The following is a 16,644-nucleotide window of genomic DNA, read 5'->3' as shown; positions in this document are numbered from 1 at the left end:
AAAAAGGTGATCTTGTACATATGTCTTTTAGCCTCTTCTTAAGTCTCAATCACCCAAGCTTTACTAAATCTAAGAAGGAGCCTTCAAGGAATGGTTGTGTTCCACTTTGTATTTGTTGAAATCCCGGGTAAGATTGTATTACACGTTGAATACAATTTAAAATCGTAACATTACGTAACAGTCCTATTGTAAAGTTTGCATGATAGTAATATTTTATTTAACTGCACCTTTCTCCTGTTGAATAGTTTGCTTTCTGACCTCTATGTACGTAGCCAGAGGGTGATCCAGAATAGATACAAGGACAGAGCTATTTGGTGGCTGTGTGTACTTTACTCTGTGGTTCAGAAGGATCTTTTGATAATAAGTTATTTGATTGGTATATGTTTTTGAAGGCCCTCAAAAAGCTTTCTTGCTGTAAAGAAGTAGGAAAAATAAACACGTCTTAGCCAAAAAAAGGGGGGGGATCTTTTGATACTACCTTTCAGGTTAATTAATCTGAAACATTTTAACTTAATTCAGAAGTATAGGTGGAGATTCCTGGGCAGAGATAGGAATTTGCCTGAGTGAGTCAAAGAGTTTGAGTTAAGGTTGTTGAACATCTATATGGTGAGCCATGGTAGCTAATGATAGGCAGCTAACGGGCTGAAGAATGACACGGTTCGGAGCCATATAAGCTTTTGAGAAAAGATGCAGAATATGATGGCTCTTGTTTTTTTGCTTAGGAAGCGTTTAGGGAGCCAGATGCTGAGGGCAGGGCATCTAGTAAGAGGAGACAGTAGCAATCTGGGACACGGATGTATCCCTTCAATGTGTATTGAGCGTTGGCCATATACCACATTGAGCTACTGCTGAAAGTATAGCGGTGGGACCTTCAGTCATACAAGAAATCCTTATTACGTGCCAGGTGGGTTCCAGGGGCTATTTAGGTGCTGGGGATACCACAGTGCACAAATCTCCAAAAATAGTTTAACAAAAATGTTTGCCCTCATGGCACATTCTAGAAGGAGAAAATATTTAAAAATGTAAATTACTAAGTATATGTTGTATTAGACAGTAATAAATGCCAAGGAGAAAAATAATGCAGGGTTGGGGGATAGGAAGTGTCCAGATTAGAAGGAAGGTTGTGGCATTAGATCGGATGGGCAGGAAGGCCCCATGGAAAGGATAACGTTTGAATAAAGATAAGAAAAGGGAGAGAAAGTGAGTTATAGAGATATCGGGGGAAAGAGGATTCTAGGCAGAGGCAGAGCAGGTGGAAGGGCCCAGAGATAAGAGCGTGCTTGGAGAGGGAGAGAGAGAGAGAGAGAGAGGAAACATTTCTAAAAATTGTAAAACTCTTCTAAAGTAAAGCAACTGCTCTGGTCATTTTCCTGGAAATGGTACCATCAGGATGATCCTGGTAGCCTGTTATACATGGCAACACATGTTACACACGGCCTCTATTGAAATTAATTGCAGCCATAAATAAGAAACATTAGGCTCTGATTTTTCTAAAATAGTTTAATGCATTTAACTAATGGACATCGTTCTTCAGTGAGAAGTAAATTTAAACTTATTCTAATTCTTCTCTTAATTTAAAGGGTTTGCCAGGCCTTCCAGGTTTTCCTGGACCTATTGGTCCCCCTGGCCCTCCAGGATTCTTTGTGAGTATGAAGCCACCATTGCTGTAGACATCGTAACTAATAAAAGAATTATAGCCTAATATTTTAAATAGAGTTTTAGGCTTGATTCATTACCTGCTGTAATTTTAACTGGTGGATTTTTCTAGGGCTTTCCAGGAACCATGGGACCTCCAGGACCTAAGGTAGATGACAATTCATATGTTGTGTCAGCCAGAACATCCTAACCGATCTAAAAGCCAAACTCAGTCTGATTCCACATGTGGGTCACTGCTGGGCACCCCTCTGGAACTCACAAGGATTCCCAGCAGGGAAGTAAGCATGGCTAGCAGCTCTGCACCTCCTACTTCCCTTCTCCCTGCACTTCAGTAACTTGATCTTTGATACAAAGCGTCTTAATTCAATTATAAGGAGTTCCTCATCAGGAAAAGGGCAAGGATTCCTACTCTTTATGTTTCCCGCAACACTTTATATATTTTTTTACTGGGCTGCTTCCCAAAGCCAACCTGTTTTTATACTAGTAAATAAAAATGACTATTCATGGACTCATTAAGCACAGTCCTGCATTTCTTTCTATTACAAAGGCCAACTGTTAGTATGGGGGAGGAAAAAAACTTTTTATTCTATCTTCTTAGATTCAGTGAGTGGGTTAACTGTAGGAAGAAAGTTTGATTTCATATGCATGTGGAGACCTCACAGAAATGAAATGAAAAACCCCAAAGAGGCAGTCAGACCCAGAGGCTTGTATACCATTTTAACAAAGGGTGATAAATTTGTGGAGGAGTGACAGGACAAAGGAAAAGGGTTTTGATCTTCAAGGGGCAGTAGATTGTGGAAAGGTCAATATATGGGGGGAAACTAATGGAAGATAAGTGTTATTTCAGTGAAGTTTGTTTATGCAGACTTAAGTGAGTGTTGTCTCCAGTGATGACTTGTCTTCTCTTCCTGGTACAGGAGAGGGGAGGGTGACACCTTCACAAAGGGAAATTTAGGCCCTGTCTTGAGGCAGATGGGGGAGAGCAAGGAACTTTTTCTGCATTTGCTGTTTCTCACTTGCCTTCAGCTCAAAATAATTCTTCTGCCAAAGTGGTATATTTTGGGGTGGCATATTCTGATCCCCTTCATTATTTTAAGTAAGAAAATGTTGAGCAAGGCTGAGCCCCACCAGGAAATTACTTACTATCAGAAAGCCTTTTTGTGTAGGGTACTTGCCAAGGTGCTTTCACATTTATTGTTTCATTGATGTGTGTACACACACACACACACACACACACACACACACACACATACATACCCTGTGAGATGAATAGGTTCAGGTTAAGTGCTTTTCTCTACAGCTTGTGGCCTAATTGGGGGAAAATCTGCAAACTCAAGAGCAGAAAAGCCAAGACACATTGGTTGAAATGATAGATTACTGAAGAGAGATGATTCACAGACTTATCTCATGTCACTAACTTACTAGTGAAGTCAGGTTGCTTGAATTCTATTCTTAGTTCTCTTAAAGTTTTGAATTTCAGAATCCTGAAGATCAGCTACACATCCCTCTTATTTTTAAGATGGGGAAACTAGGGCATCAGGAAGTTACCAGCCAGAGGAAGCAAAATTGGCTGGTGGCTGAGCCAGAAAAATGTCCTCCGAGCTGGGTTCCTTCCCCTGCCGCACACCATCTCCTGTTATCACTTGCCCTATTAAGTAAATGCCTTAAGCTTTCTGCGCTTCAAGATCTCTACTTTTAAAAGAAACGTGTTGCCATTCCACTCCGAGAAATAGCTAAAATAACTTTTACAATACTAACATTACCATTAAAATATAAATGTTCAATTGTAAACATTGAACCTTAATGGGTTTAGACTATACATTCATGTTCATTTTTTAAAAAATAATTTGGTTTTGTCTTTTCTTACAGGGTCACATGGGCGATAAAGTGATAGGACAAAAAGGAGAGCGGGTAATTTAAATTCTGTGGTTTATTTGTGGGCAAGATATTTTAAGTTCCCTAGCAATCAACTTCCACAATGTATTCATTAAGTCACATTGAAACGCAAGTATTTCCTGTGTCTCAGGTTCCATTTGCTTTATCTTCCCAGGTAAGAACTAAAGAGGAAACGTAGATCTCTCAAGCTTCGTTTTTTATTCCTGAGTGTGTTTGTCTTTAGGGTATGAAAGGATTAACAGGACCGCCCGGACCACCAGGAACAGTTATCGTGACACTAACCGGCCTGGTTAACAGAACGGTAACTCTTCAATTTTATTATTAGGGTTGCACCTTCCCTTTTCTGGGATGAGGTCCTTTGATCCCTTACCTCTTTTATAAGCTCTGTCACCTAAGCCCAGCTCAGCCAACCTGGGCCTCTGGATTTTATTCCTGCTCCATCTTTTACTTGAGAACTAGAAAACATAAAATGGGGAAGATACAAGGCAAGCCACTCCCAACATTCTTTTTTTTTTTTTTTTTTTTTTTTTTTTGCGGTACTCGGGCCTCTCACTGCTGTGGCCTCTCCCTCTGTGGAGCACAGGCTCCGGACACGCAGGCTCAGCGGCCATGGCTCACGGGCCCAGCTGCTGCTGGACCGACCGGGGCACGAACCCACGTCCCCTGCATCAGCAGGCGGACTCTCAACCACTGCGCCACCAGGGAAGCCCTCTCCTGACATTCTTGAAGGAAGAGCCTAGATCTAATTTTGCTCACCCATTATCCCCATCCCTCTCCTTGTTGCTAACATAGGGTGGGTATACGGTGAGTATTTTTGAATAAACAGTAGCAAAATGGTGTGTGGCTCTGATGCAATTGGGTAGCAATGACCTAAAGATAAGGGTAGAGCAGTATCATAACCAAATGGGACATTTTTACCTGCCGTCATAACCCCAAGGCAATGTGGCCCCCACTCCTCTCCAAGGACACTGTGACTCGTTATTTTGACATTATCATGTGCTTTTTGCTCCCACACTGGGGTAGCCAGAAGGACCAGAGGATGGAATTGAATCAGATGCTCAGAAGAAGTGCATCCCAGCATCATACACCAATCCTAGACACCAGGTTGATCCTGGAATGTCTGGGAAGGGGAATGGGGAGTGAGGGGGAAGCTAACGATTTTCTTGTGGATTAACTAAGAAATAAACATAAATCATCCTTCTCCTTTAAACTTATGATTAATTGTTTTTAATAATAGCTTGATTGCAATATAATTCACATACCATAATTTTCACCCTTCTAAAGAATAAAATTCATGGGTTTTAATTATAATTAACTTTTAACAGCATTATTGAGATATAATTCACATGCCATAAAATTCACTTATATAGTGTACAATTCAGTGGCTATTAGTATAGTCATGGATTATGCAGATATAACCATGTGCAATTTTAGAACATTTTCATCACCCCCAAAAGAAATCCCTTAATCATCTCTTTCAATATAATTAATTTTTAATGATAGAAATTATCAACACAAAACTAGAAGGGTTAAAACAGAACATGGTGAAGTTTTATATGGCCAAAATACTAACTCTCATTGAAGACTGGAAAAAAATTGGCTGAGGAGAATAACTGAACTTTTCAGAATTAATCAACAAAAGTATATTTAATAAAGTCTAAAGCTTTATTGGCTGAAAATTGATGGGAAAAAATCTTGTTTTGACAAAAGCAAGATCTGGAAGATTTGACCCAGGGGACAAAATTGAGTTATTTATAAAAATGATGCCCTCAGGAGGATACTCACATTGGGAAAAAAATTGATTTTGAAAATTATATTTTCACAATATAGGAATAAAATGTGATAAGGGCAAAACAAACCTAATTAATGAATTCAATCCTCGTTGTAACATTTACTCAGAGAATTGTTGATCTCAGTGAAAATAATTTCAGCATATTAAAAATGAAAGTAAACTGCATTAGAGATGATCTAATTGTGCTTAGAGAAAACTGATTCAAGAATTAAATTAGTTTAATACAGTTTGATCTAAAGGAGACTTTCATTTTTTTTTTAGAAAAAGAAAAGGTTGTAAGAAGGATATATTGTACAGCACAGGGAATAGAGCCGATATTTTATAGTAACTATAAAAGGAGTATAAAAATCTTGAATCACTACATTGTACACCTGAAACTAATATAATATTGTAAATCAGCTATACGTCAGTTTAAAAAATAAATAAAATATAGCACACAAAAAGTTTGTATATTGTTTCAGGGGGTTCCCAGGTATAAAATTCAAAATGTGAAAATTCATAATGTGGTGTGTTAACAGGAGGTATATAAGTAGCTTGAAAATCCAATCCATTGAACAGACAGAGGACTTTTCCAAGTATAGTCAATAATATCTTGTTTGATCTGTTTGTAATGACCTTAACTTGTTTTTGTGACAGGACCTCAAAGGGGAGAAGGGAGACCAGGGAGCCATGGGCCAGTCTGGACGCCCTGGACCCTCAGTAGGTCACTAAGAATCATGTTGTTCCCTTGAAACAAAAAGCAGAACCTTAGAGCATATTTTGATGTATGATCTACCTTTAAATCTTAATATTAGCTAAAGCACGGTAGTATTTTACCGCAGAGATCGTAAATACTAGAATTATTTTATGGCCACTTCTAGCTGAAATCCCTGCACTGTTTTACGTGTACCCAATGGCACCCATCTTATGATTTATCTCCAGCATCTGTTTTTAAATTAATATTCATAAATAAGATGTCCTTCTCAGATAACCCACCATTTCAAAAATTTTAACAGAAGGGAAAAGTTAATAAAAATCAATGTAAGTCAAAAATCAATAATTTACAAAACTTGACCTAACTCTCATTAATACAGGGGCCACCTGGAGAATCTTACGGATCAGAAAAAGGTGCTCCTGGAGAACCAGGCCCGCAGGTGAGTTTGGAAATTCAGTGTCATGTACAACCTAAATTAGTAAGTACTCGGGACTCTTGAGGTCGTGAATATAAGGTGCTTAACTCAAACTAGCTTAGATTTTCTAAACTTTTTTTTAAAATTTGGGAGTTAGAATTTATTTGTTCAAGTATCTGAGAAGTTCAAGGTTAAAACAAGCTTCAAGGACTTCTGAACCTGAAATGAAACGGGCAGGACTCTGTCCATTTCACTTCTGCTCCTCTCTGTGTATCAGCCTCATTCTCTTCTTTGACAAACGATCTTCATCCATATAGGGGGTGATGGGTAAAAAAAGAGGAGAATGTAGAAGCAACAGAGGCTCACTCTCCCTCCCAGCTCTATTTTGCAAAGATTTAAACACATATATTGTTTTAAAAGTCTAAAAATTATACGCTGGGAAAATATTTTTTTCTAAGAAAAAATATTCAACTAATATTTTTAATTTTATCATATCATTTATTATTTTATCATAATAGTTAATCCCAAAAGCCCTGTCTGTTTGAATGCTGCAAAATACCTTTTATACATATATTTAAATATAGGCACATCTGGAGTTCAGGGCATTGCCAACACCGCCAATGAATAGACTGTGAATGCCTCCCTCTGTCTGGATTTTCCTGTTCGATTCTCTGCTCAGTGCTTCCTTGATTTTCCTTCTAAGCTTTGATGGGTAGTGTTAACTCTAGTTTAAGCTTAGCTCTTAGTATCCTCTCCTTTTTCCAGTGACCCTCCCTAATTTCCCATTCTGACTGGCTTCTGCCTTCCCCGGCAAGAGAAGGTCATCACCTGTTCTGTGGTTAATAGTTTTTCCTTTTAATAAGTGGGGGAAACCTCAGTCAGGCTTTCTTGCCTAAGGTCAAGAGATGATCATATCATTTCATTTTTCATGTTTATTGAAATTACCCATATTTACTAAGTTACGTGTTTTTGTTTTGTTTCTGTTTTAGGGAAAGCCTGGAAAAGATGGTGCCCCCGGTTTCCCTGGCACTGAGGTAAAGACGTGACTTGGCCCGTTAATATAGTGAAAGTGTCGGTCCTATGAGACAAAAGGGTTTTTGAGAGTCACTACGTAGTTTTAAGCAAACCAAAAGCATATAGCTTTTAAAAATTATGTTTGAGAATCATAGTGTTACACCCTCACTGTGGAGAGAGGTCATCTGAGCACATTTTTTTTTCCCGAAAGGAGTTTAAAGCACTTTGCTTCCTACAGAAGAGATTGATTATCAATGTGTCTTCTGACCTACGCACTTTGCTGTTCTCCGTAGGGAGCCAAAGGCAGCAAGGGTTTCCCTGGGTTAAGGGGCGAAGATGGCATCAAGGTAATTCCCTTCCTAACATCTATCTTCAGCTTTTTTAATTGGTTGGGTTTGGTCACCCTTTCCCCACACGTCCTGAAACTCGGTACAAGGAATTGCAATTAGAGCTCACTGAAACATCTTAGCCTATTTGTTAAGAAGAAACAAGAGATGTGGCAACTATATTTGAACACTTGAAGGGGAAAGATATTGCACCTGTCCTCTGTAGTAGAAGCTGACTTAGGACGAGTGAGATTTCAGCTCAAATCTCAGCTGAGATTTCAGCTCCCTGAGGAAGAAGCTGGAAAGGACCTGCGATTGGAGGAAGTTTCAGGTCATCAGAGGTCAAGGGTAGGCTGGTCCCCGTGAGTCTCAACCTGGGTCACGATATACTGAAAGGTCATCATCAGTTAACTGTGGACCATATTCCACATCATTGTTTCTGACAACACGTTACAGATATTTTCAAATAGTTTTCGTAGGTAGGTATATATGCAGATTCAAGATTTTTATCCTGTGTTAATATCGTTTCCAGTAGAATCCTGGAATGCCCTCTTGAGTAGGTAAGAAAGGAGGTTGATTATAGCTGGGACACCGGGAATTGCCTACAACCCACAGCCTGGTTTCCCTGTGCCTCTATTCTGGGTGGGAACAGGAGAGCACGCAATGATGCAAACATCCTTTGAAGGGAGTGATGTGGAAGAAACCTAGAGAACAAGAGCCACTTCTTCCAGACCTTGTAGATAAGATTCTTGACTCAGATATGGCCCTCCAGGAAGATAATCACAAGTAGTATCCCTTTCATGTTAACTTGGTTTGTACATTTCATAGAAATAACATCAATTCTAGCATAGATTTGTTTACCTGTGCATTTTGGTTTCTAAGTTTACCTGACATGTAAATACTTTTGATTAAAGTGCTCATAATTTCTAACTGTCTTCCAACATAGGGGTGGAAAGGAGACATGGGCCCTCCAGGATTTCGTGGTCCAGTAAGTGTAATTAAAGACCATTTTAAGGTCACGTTTGATCAAGTCTTTCAAAATATCAAGGAAATTTTGAATCATTGTCTCTTATTGACTGCTATGATAGAGATTACAGTATTTACCTTTTTATCAAACCGGGGCAAAAGAAATAGCTGTTGTCATTATTTGTCCATTTGATAATGGACAAGTATTTTTCTTTGGTCCTACTTGGTCCCTGGAATGCACTGGCCATGCCCATCCTGGGCTGTAGAGAAGAAAACCTTTGTCTAATCAGGCCTGGCCCAAGGTAAGTAATCCCTTGCCCTTAAGTAGGGCAGGAAGGCAGCAGAGGAGGACTGCTTGGGCAGCAGGGTGGCCGTCTCCAGCTGGGCCCCATTAAGACAGCCCTGCACTGTGAGGCAGCAGAAGCTCAGCCCTGCGTTGAATACAGGACCAGCAAAAACCAATGACCCCAGCCCATGCTCCTTAGCGGCAGGCTGTTTCCTCCCCTCCCCGGCGTGAACATGGATTTGATGTCTGTCAGCTCCTGACTGCAGGGTGGCTACATTTTATAGAGTGACTCTGCAGCTTAAGGAGATGAGTGCAAAAGACCCAGGCTCTGAGGTCTGGCCTCTTCCTTTCCTGCCTCAAAAGACGGTGGTTCTCACGTTCAGTGTGACTGTGCAGGTGTGACAGAAAGCTCCTCCATGGTGGCAAAGGAGTCACTGGGGGAGTGTGTGTGCGTGTTATTACAAACGCAGTTCTCAGACCCTTCAGGCTGAGTCAGTCAACTCAGTAACTGGAGGAGGGTCCCAGAAATCAGCCTCTTTACACTACAAGCAAATGATTCAGATGGCAAGTAATCCCAAGATACTTTTAAGGGGTTGCTGGGAAAATGAAAGAGGCTATTCTGTGAAAGTACTTACTTGGAAGGTACTCACATGTCTTTACGGCTTTTATGATGGAGGAGATTATTACATTATTAGTACTATGATTAGTAGTAATTCTTTCTTGTGATTTTATACTGCTTAACCACAAAGCTCTAGTTACCTATTCTTTAAACAAGTCAGTGAACTAATTGGCCCCGTGCAACGTATGAAAAAACTAAGTTTTTACAAAACTTTTATACTTCCATCTTCTTTCTATCTTCTTTTCTCATGCTCAATACCACATAACTCTGCAGCTTCTGCTAACTTCAGAGGAAGTTCTGCTTTGGAAGTAGATGGTTAAGGAGACCAGCAGTAGGTCCACTGATCACTTCAGGAATACGTAATAGTCGGGCTTCCCTGGTGGCGCAGTGGTTGGGAGTCCGCCTGCCGATGCGGGGGACACGGGTTCGTGCCCCGGTCCGGGAAGATCCCACATGCCGCGGAGCTGCTGGGCCCGTGGGCCTCCAAAAAAAAAAAAAAAAAAAAAAAGAAAAGAAATATGTAATAGTCCTTGGACTGAGGAAACCTTTGTCTGAAGGTCAACAGTGTCCTGAAATTTAAAGAAACAATCAATAAAGTTTTCTTGATGTGTAGGTCCCAATATACTTTGAAATAAATTTACCTCAGGGCAATCATTTTTAAAAAGTGAAACCGAATAGAATAAAAAATATCAGAGTTGATCATATGTTGTAAGAAGTCACTATTTTGTGAAACTTTCATTTCTGTATACATATTCACACATATATAGATATGTATATGTATATTGAAATGTGTATGTGTGATTTGGGCCACATCATAAAATGTATTTCTAATTGAAAGCCCATGAAATATATGATATCATGATACCAGATTAACTTTTATTTTTAAATGTATCCATCCCATATACTTAACTGCCATATCCTTCTGACACATAAACCTATGAATTCAGGAAAATAAGGAAAATATCATTGTAGCCAGAAAAGAAGAAATTGAAGTAATTGCATTTGGCGAGCTGTCCATAAATAGCCGTCTTTTTTCTTTATTAATTTCTTTTTCCTTTAAGACAGAATATTATGATGCATACCAGGAAAAGGGAGATGAAGGAATTCCAGGCCCACCAGGGCCCAAGGGAGTTCCTGGCCCACAGGGTGAGAATAAATTTCTTCCTAAAGCATTTGCTGATCATTCCATGTCTTTCTTTCAAGGCAAAATGTATAGCATGTGTTTACAGACCCAGAACTAGCAAGAGGAGAAGGGAGGTCTCCTAATGTTCATAGGTGGTGATATTTTTTGGTGTTTCCTAATTTTCATAAGAAAATTCCATAGGTGGTATACAGTAGAAGGTAACTGAATTATCTTTATGTAGGAAAGCATAACGTTCAAGTCTGGTAGGAAGACACAAACATGACTGGAGAGAAGGAGGTGGGAGTGTCCGAAACCAGCAATCTCAGTGGGATACAAAAGAGAAAATGGAGTCCCTGAAAAGCTATAATTTGAGCAAATCCACACAAATAGTGACAAGAAGGAACTGAAGTCCTGGTTTTCTGACTTCCAGGATCATGAATTAAAGTCACATTTACTTACGTTCTATCCCTTTTGATAGATTGCAAAGATCTGGCTAATAGCGCTTATCTCTTACTACACATTAAAATCCCCAGGAACTGCTAAATAAGAACCATGTCCAGGTCCCATCCCTGTGGTTCTGATTTAATTGCCTGGAGGAGGGCCCTGGATACTGGCAGATCGTTAAAGCTCCCCAGATTAATTCTAATGTGCAACAGGATTAAGAACCACTGATCTAGGAAAATTATTGATATAAATAAGATTTCAAAGAAGAATTTTACTTAAGAGGGGTAAAAGTCTCAGTGTACTTAAACAAATGGACAGATAAGTATTAGACATGGATTTTTAAAAATCTGATATGCTTACTATAAATCACTCATATACATCAAAGAATTAGAGCCCTATGCAGTGTTACAGCTATAAGCGATCGGAGATGGATCCAGACCAAACTCATATTCTTGACAATTCCAGCTATTTAATATTCTGGCATCTGAATCATCCCAGCAAAATACCAAACACAGAGCCGACTCTTAGGAAGTGTCTTGTTGAATTATTTGAAGATGATAAAGTAGCATGATTTACTTTTTTAAAAAAATTGAAGTATAGTTGATTTACAATATTATATTGGTTTCAGGTATACATATTTCTCTCTGCTGTACCATATATCCTTGCTGCTTATTTATTTTATACATAGTAGCTCATGTCCCTTATCCCCTACCCCTGTCTCTCTTCCCTCCCCCTTTTTGAGTGCTAGACATCTAAGATGAACTTAGTTTCTTCTTTAGAGTTTGTTTAAATGAGTGAAGTTTTCTCATATTTACCTCTGTGAGAGTGGAGAAAAAGTATGAAAAATGTATTATTATATTATTATTATATCGTCATCCAAGATTTCAACAACCAGGGGGAGGGAATATTTACATCTTTGTAAACAATTAATTGCTATTATGTATTCACAGGTCCCAGTGGTCCCCCTGGAGCCCCTGGAAGTCCTGGTAGGTACATGTTTCTCAGGATACCAATAGAAACGCTATTAAATGGAAAACACACTGCTCTCTAGTGAGTCTACAGTATTTACATAAGACAAATGTTTCATTAATTGACATACAAGTGTTTCCAACTTCTTAATCGTTAACTTTGTGACCTGCAGGGGAAAAGGGAGTGGAAACTGGGAAACTGACACAAACTAATAAAGAAATGCTCTTTTTTACTTCTCAGTAGTTTTAACTAAGTGTAAGACAGTAACTTCAGTGTAAGGAGCAGAAGGCTTGAAACTCAGAAGAGGCACAGAGCTAGAAAAACAATAATTTTATGGCAACTAGCTTGCTTAAAATGATAGTTTTCATAGTGTATCACAAGTTGCCTAAAGACACATAGATTACAGCTGTTGTGTAAAGTTTTAATTTTAAAAATATATTGTTTGTGGTACATAGACAATTCTGTGAAGTGGAAAAACTATCCATGAGTCATTTGAGTGGTTGCCTCTTGAGAGAGGAAGAATAGGATCAAGGATGGTTAAAGATCAACCACCGTAGCCTCAGTTATAACTGTCGTACCGTAATGTGTCATTTTGTAAAGGAGACAAAACTAAGAACAAAATAGCAACGATTTAGTAAGCCCTGCCATGGACTATATTTTTCTCTGTACTATGCTGTATATTTAAACTATTTCATAATTTTGAAAATGAATTAAAATTAAACAGACTGAAGAACTACATGTATATTATAACTCTATTGCAAAAGAAAAAGATCAATGGATAAATATTATGTGTTCTTGCATATGCGTGGAAAAATATATACCAAACTCTTAACAGCAGGTATTTCTTGAAGTTGAAATGATGCAAAAGGGGATTTTAAAGGCCTGACCAAATATTAAGAAAGACTTCCTTCCAAGTAATGAATAGAATGGTTTAAAAAGCCAGCAAGTTAAAATTAAAAAGCTCTAAAACAGATGTCAATCCGAAGGATTATTAGCCTTTAGGCCAAAATCTTCAAGCTCAATAATCAGAAATAATCGGATATTACCCCCACTGGTTTCTCAGCAGAGATTCTTAACTATGAGGCAGAGATTTGAGACTGCCCTTCTCACATCCGGGTCATTTTAGAAGGGACAGAAGAAGGGGGTTTTGTATCACCTGGCATGGCTTCTCCCCCAGGAGATGCCTGCCTCCCCCAGGGTACCCTTTAATATAACTAAGACGATTGGCAAGAATAGAGTCCAATTACAATTTTCTCTCTTTCTCATTGGAGACCCTGAAAGATAGGCATCTTTTAGTCTCTAATAAAAAGAATTTATAAAATAACATATACTGAAGAATTTCTCCTGAAGTCCTTTTGAATCAAGAGACTACAGTGCATCCCAACCTCTGTTTCAGCCCCTTGTAATAAGTCACATAAATTATCTTCTTGAAATGGAATGGTCTGAGCTCTGCTGTATTGTGATAGTTTAACAAGGCCACAGATAAGGGACATCAGATAATTCACTTTTATATGCTCTATATACTTTTCAATTGTACAACTTTTATAAGAATATATCACTTTTTGCAATTGCAAAACAAATGTATATTAATCAGGGGAACATCTAAAAAACAATAAATGATTATTTTCTCCAAGGGTCATCAAGGCCTGGCCTCCAAGGAGCCCCTGGAGTACCAGGAGCAAAAGGAAGTAAAGGCGAGCGAGGACCCCCAGGAAAGAGCGCAGTGGGGCTTCCCGGGTCCCCTGGCTGTCCTGGTTCACCAGGCCCTACAGGGTTGCCAGGACCTCCAGGACCACCAGGTAAAGATGCCCTTTTGCGTACGTTGCCCGGTGACAGAGATCTGCCCATCGGGGGCGATGAACCTTACGCGCGGCTTGGCCATCAGTGTGGACCGTAGGAGTTATGTTTCCACTGGAGTTTCATTTATTAACTCTCTGTGGAAGCAGCTACGGTGGCAGGGCTACTTTGCAAGCGCAGCCCGGTGTTAGCCTGAGTTCCCACAGAGGGTGGAGCAGGAAACAGGGACAAGGGGAGAGAAGCAGGGAAGGAATGACCATTATCAAGTTGGCCTAGGCCAAGTGCAACTGCTCATTCAGTCCCTGGAGACTATCTTCCAAGAAGCTGTATAACTTCGTCTCAGGATAATCTTTCCTGGGGAGACAAAGAGGCAAGAATTTCCCCACCAGACCCTATTTCGCATGGGTCAAGGTTGTGCCCCACAGGACGGGACTAACACCCTACCATCCCCACCCACATCCCCCCACAGACACACACTTCCAGGCTGTGTTGGCATGGCTCCTGGGGCATCCTGTGGCTTGTCATCAGCAGGGAAGCCCCAGGACAGGAGGCTAGAGGTGTGCAACATGGACCAAAGCAAGATGCTGCCAGGAAAAGTGGGTCAGAAACCAGCTGCAGCCCAGAGGCTCTGAAGCGGTACCTGGAAGTTCTGATGAAGTTATCCTTTTCTCTCCATCCCCTGATAGAGCCACTTAGCATTCTGTATGTGGCTGATAGGGATATAGAACCTCAGGAACACACAGATCGCTCTATATATTTTTACATGCCTTTCCTGGCAGGTTCCTGGGAGGTCTTGTGTTTTATACCCAACCCTCCTACTAGCCTTAAGAATCTTCCATGCATCAGTGATATTTTTAAGAAAGGAAGAAACATTATTTATAGACAATATAATTATAAACATAGAAAATTAAAAAGAATAATCTGGAAAACTCTTAGTAGTAATAAAATAATTCAGTTAAGTGTCTAGTTACATGAGCAATATTAAAAATAAAGGGAGTTCCCTGGTGTTCTAGTAGTTAGGATTCGGCACTTCCACTGCCGTGGCCTGGGTTCAATCCCTGGTCGGGGAACTAAGATCCCAGAAGCAGCACATCACGGCCTAAATAAATAAATAAAAGCTTTCCTTTAGGCTAACAACAATCTAAGAAATTATCCTATTAACAGAAGACAATGTCTAAGAACAAGCTGTTAAGCTATGGAGTGGATCTATGGAAAACAAAGCAAAACTCAACAAAAATACTTTACTGTATATCAGGGGTTTGAACAACTTCTAGCCCTCCAAGTCTTTCTCCAGGTGTAGGTTTTGTGTCCTCATTTTATCCATGACAAGCCTGATACGCACAGCTCACGAAGCTCAGGAATGTTCAAATCAGGATCTGGCCCACAGGGCGCCTGCCGTAGATCAGCTCCCGCTCCAAAGGCACCATGCTCCCTCGCCCTTCAGAGACTGTTCTTGTTTCTTACCCTTTCTTCTCTAAGCAACACCTATCTGTCCTTCCTGTTGGAGCTTCAAAGTCCTGCAGAAAGTTTTCACTGAGCCCACCTACCTCTTATAACACTCAGGTTTATCCTGATCATAGAATTTTCCACATTGCTTGTCTGAGTCAGTTTCCCCTATAAGACTCAAAGCTCTTTGAGGTCAGGGAGTGTCTCATTTACTCTTTGAAGCCCAGCATACAGCATGGGGGCTGGAACATTGTAGGTACTCAAATATTTGTTGAGTTAAATATGAAATGAATATGAAAATGTATAAGTATCTACAAATGTATAAATGTAAAAGTATACATGAGTCTACGTTAAGTGTAAAAGTGCCATAAGATTTTACTTTTTTTTCTATTTTTTAAATTCAGTTTGTTTTATTGAAGTATAATTGATGTACAACATTATATTAGTTTCAGGGGTACAACATATTGATTCAATATTTGTATATATTATGAAATGATCATCACAGTGTCTAGTTAGTGTCTGTCACCATACATAGTTACAATGTTTCTCTTGTGATGAGAACTTCCAAGACCTATTCTCTTAGCAACTTTCAAATATGCAACACAGTATTATTAACTATAGTTACCATGCTGTATATTTCATCCCTGTGATGTATTTGTTTTATAAGTGGAAGTAGATTTTACTGTTCAGAGATAACTACCCATTCAACTTAAAGACACAGATAACTGGATCACAAAATAAGCATTCTTTCATAATGGAACAGACATAATATAACACATACATATTCCATCCAAATTAAATGTTTCCACTGTTACCTGTTGCTCTGAAATTGGGGGAAGCTATAGGTATTGTTTGTACATATTTAGTTTCATCAGCATTGCCTTCAACCTATATTGGAAATGGCAAGACCAAAAATTAGATCATAGAACACAACAATTGGAGAGAATTAACTATTGACCGTACCATTATAATAGCAGATGTATGTGGAAGACTGGGAACAGCTTTCTTGAAAAGCTGCTTTAAGAATGACAAACTCGGGCTTCCCTGGTGGCGCAGTGGTGAGAGTCCACCTGCCGATGCAGGGGACACGGGTTCGTGCCCTGGTCCGGGAAGATCCCACATGCCGCTGAGCGGCGAGGCCCGTGAGTCATGGCCACTGAGCTTGCGCGATTAGAGCCTGTGCTCCGCAACGGGAGAGGCC

At 39.7% G+C, this 16,644-nt stretch overlaps 1 protein-coding gene across 4 annotated transcripts in view; it reads left to right on the top strand.

Annotated features, from left to right (window-relative positions):
* The window catches only part of COL4A3 (collagen type IV alpha 3 chain), a 134,377-nt gene that overhangs the window by 71,962 nt on the left and 45,771 nt on the right, over nucleotides 1–16,644 (top strand). For all 4 annotated transcript variants that reach the window (XM_024740599.1, XM_024740600.1, XM_024740602.1 and 1 more), the window contains 12 exons: nucleotides 1,581–1,643; nucleotides 1,769–1,804; nucleotides 3,526–3,567; nucleotides 3,776–3,853; nucleotides 5,981–6,043; nucleotides 6,418–6,477; nucleotides 7,443–7,487; nucleotides 7,761–7,814; nucleotides 8,740–8,781; nucleotides 10,726–10,810; nucleotides 12,182–12,217; nucleotides 13,835–13,999. In XM_024740599.1, the coding sequence (XP_024596367.1) occupies nucleotides 1,581–1,643; nucleotides 1,769–1,804; nucleotides 3,526–3,567; nucleotides 3,776–3,853; nucleotides 5,981–6,043; nucleotides 6,418–6,477; nucleotides 7,443–7,487; nucleotides 7,761–7,814; nucleotides 8,740–8,781; nucleotides 10,726–10,810; nucleotides 12,182–12,217; nucleotides 13,835–13,999 (769 nt within the window). The remainder of the gene's footprint in view (nucleotides 1–1,580; nucleotides 1,644–1,768; nucleotides 1,805–3,525; nucleotides 3,568–3,775; nucleotides 3,854–5,980; nucleotides 6,044–6,417; nucleotides 6,478–7,442; nucleotides 7,488–7,760; nucleotides 7,815–8,739; nucleotides 8,782–10,725; nucleotides 10,811–12,181; nucleotides 12,218–13,834; nucleotides 14,000–16,644) is intronic.

Source organism: Neophocaena asiaeorientalis, unplaced genomic scaffold (assembly GCF_003031525.2).
Source record: "Neophocaena asiaeorientalis asiaeorientalis breed wild unplaced genomic scaffold, Neophocaena_asiaeorientalis_V1.1 scaffold388, whole genome shotgun sequence".
NCBI lineage: Eukaryota > Metazoa > Chordata > Mammalia > Artiodactyla > Phocoenidae > Neophocaena > Neophocaena asiaeorientalis.
This window is presented reverse-complemented; position numbering and strand designations above follow the sequence as displayed.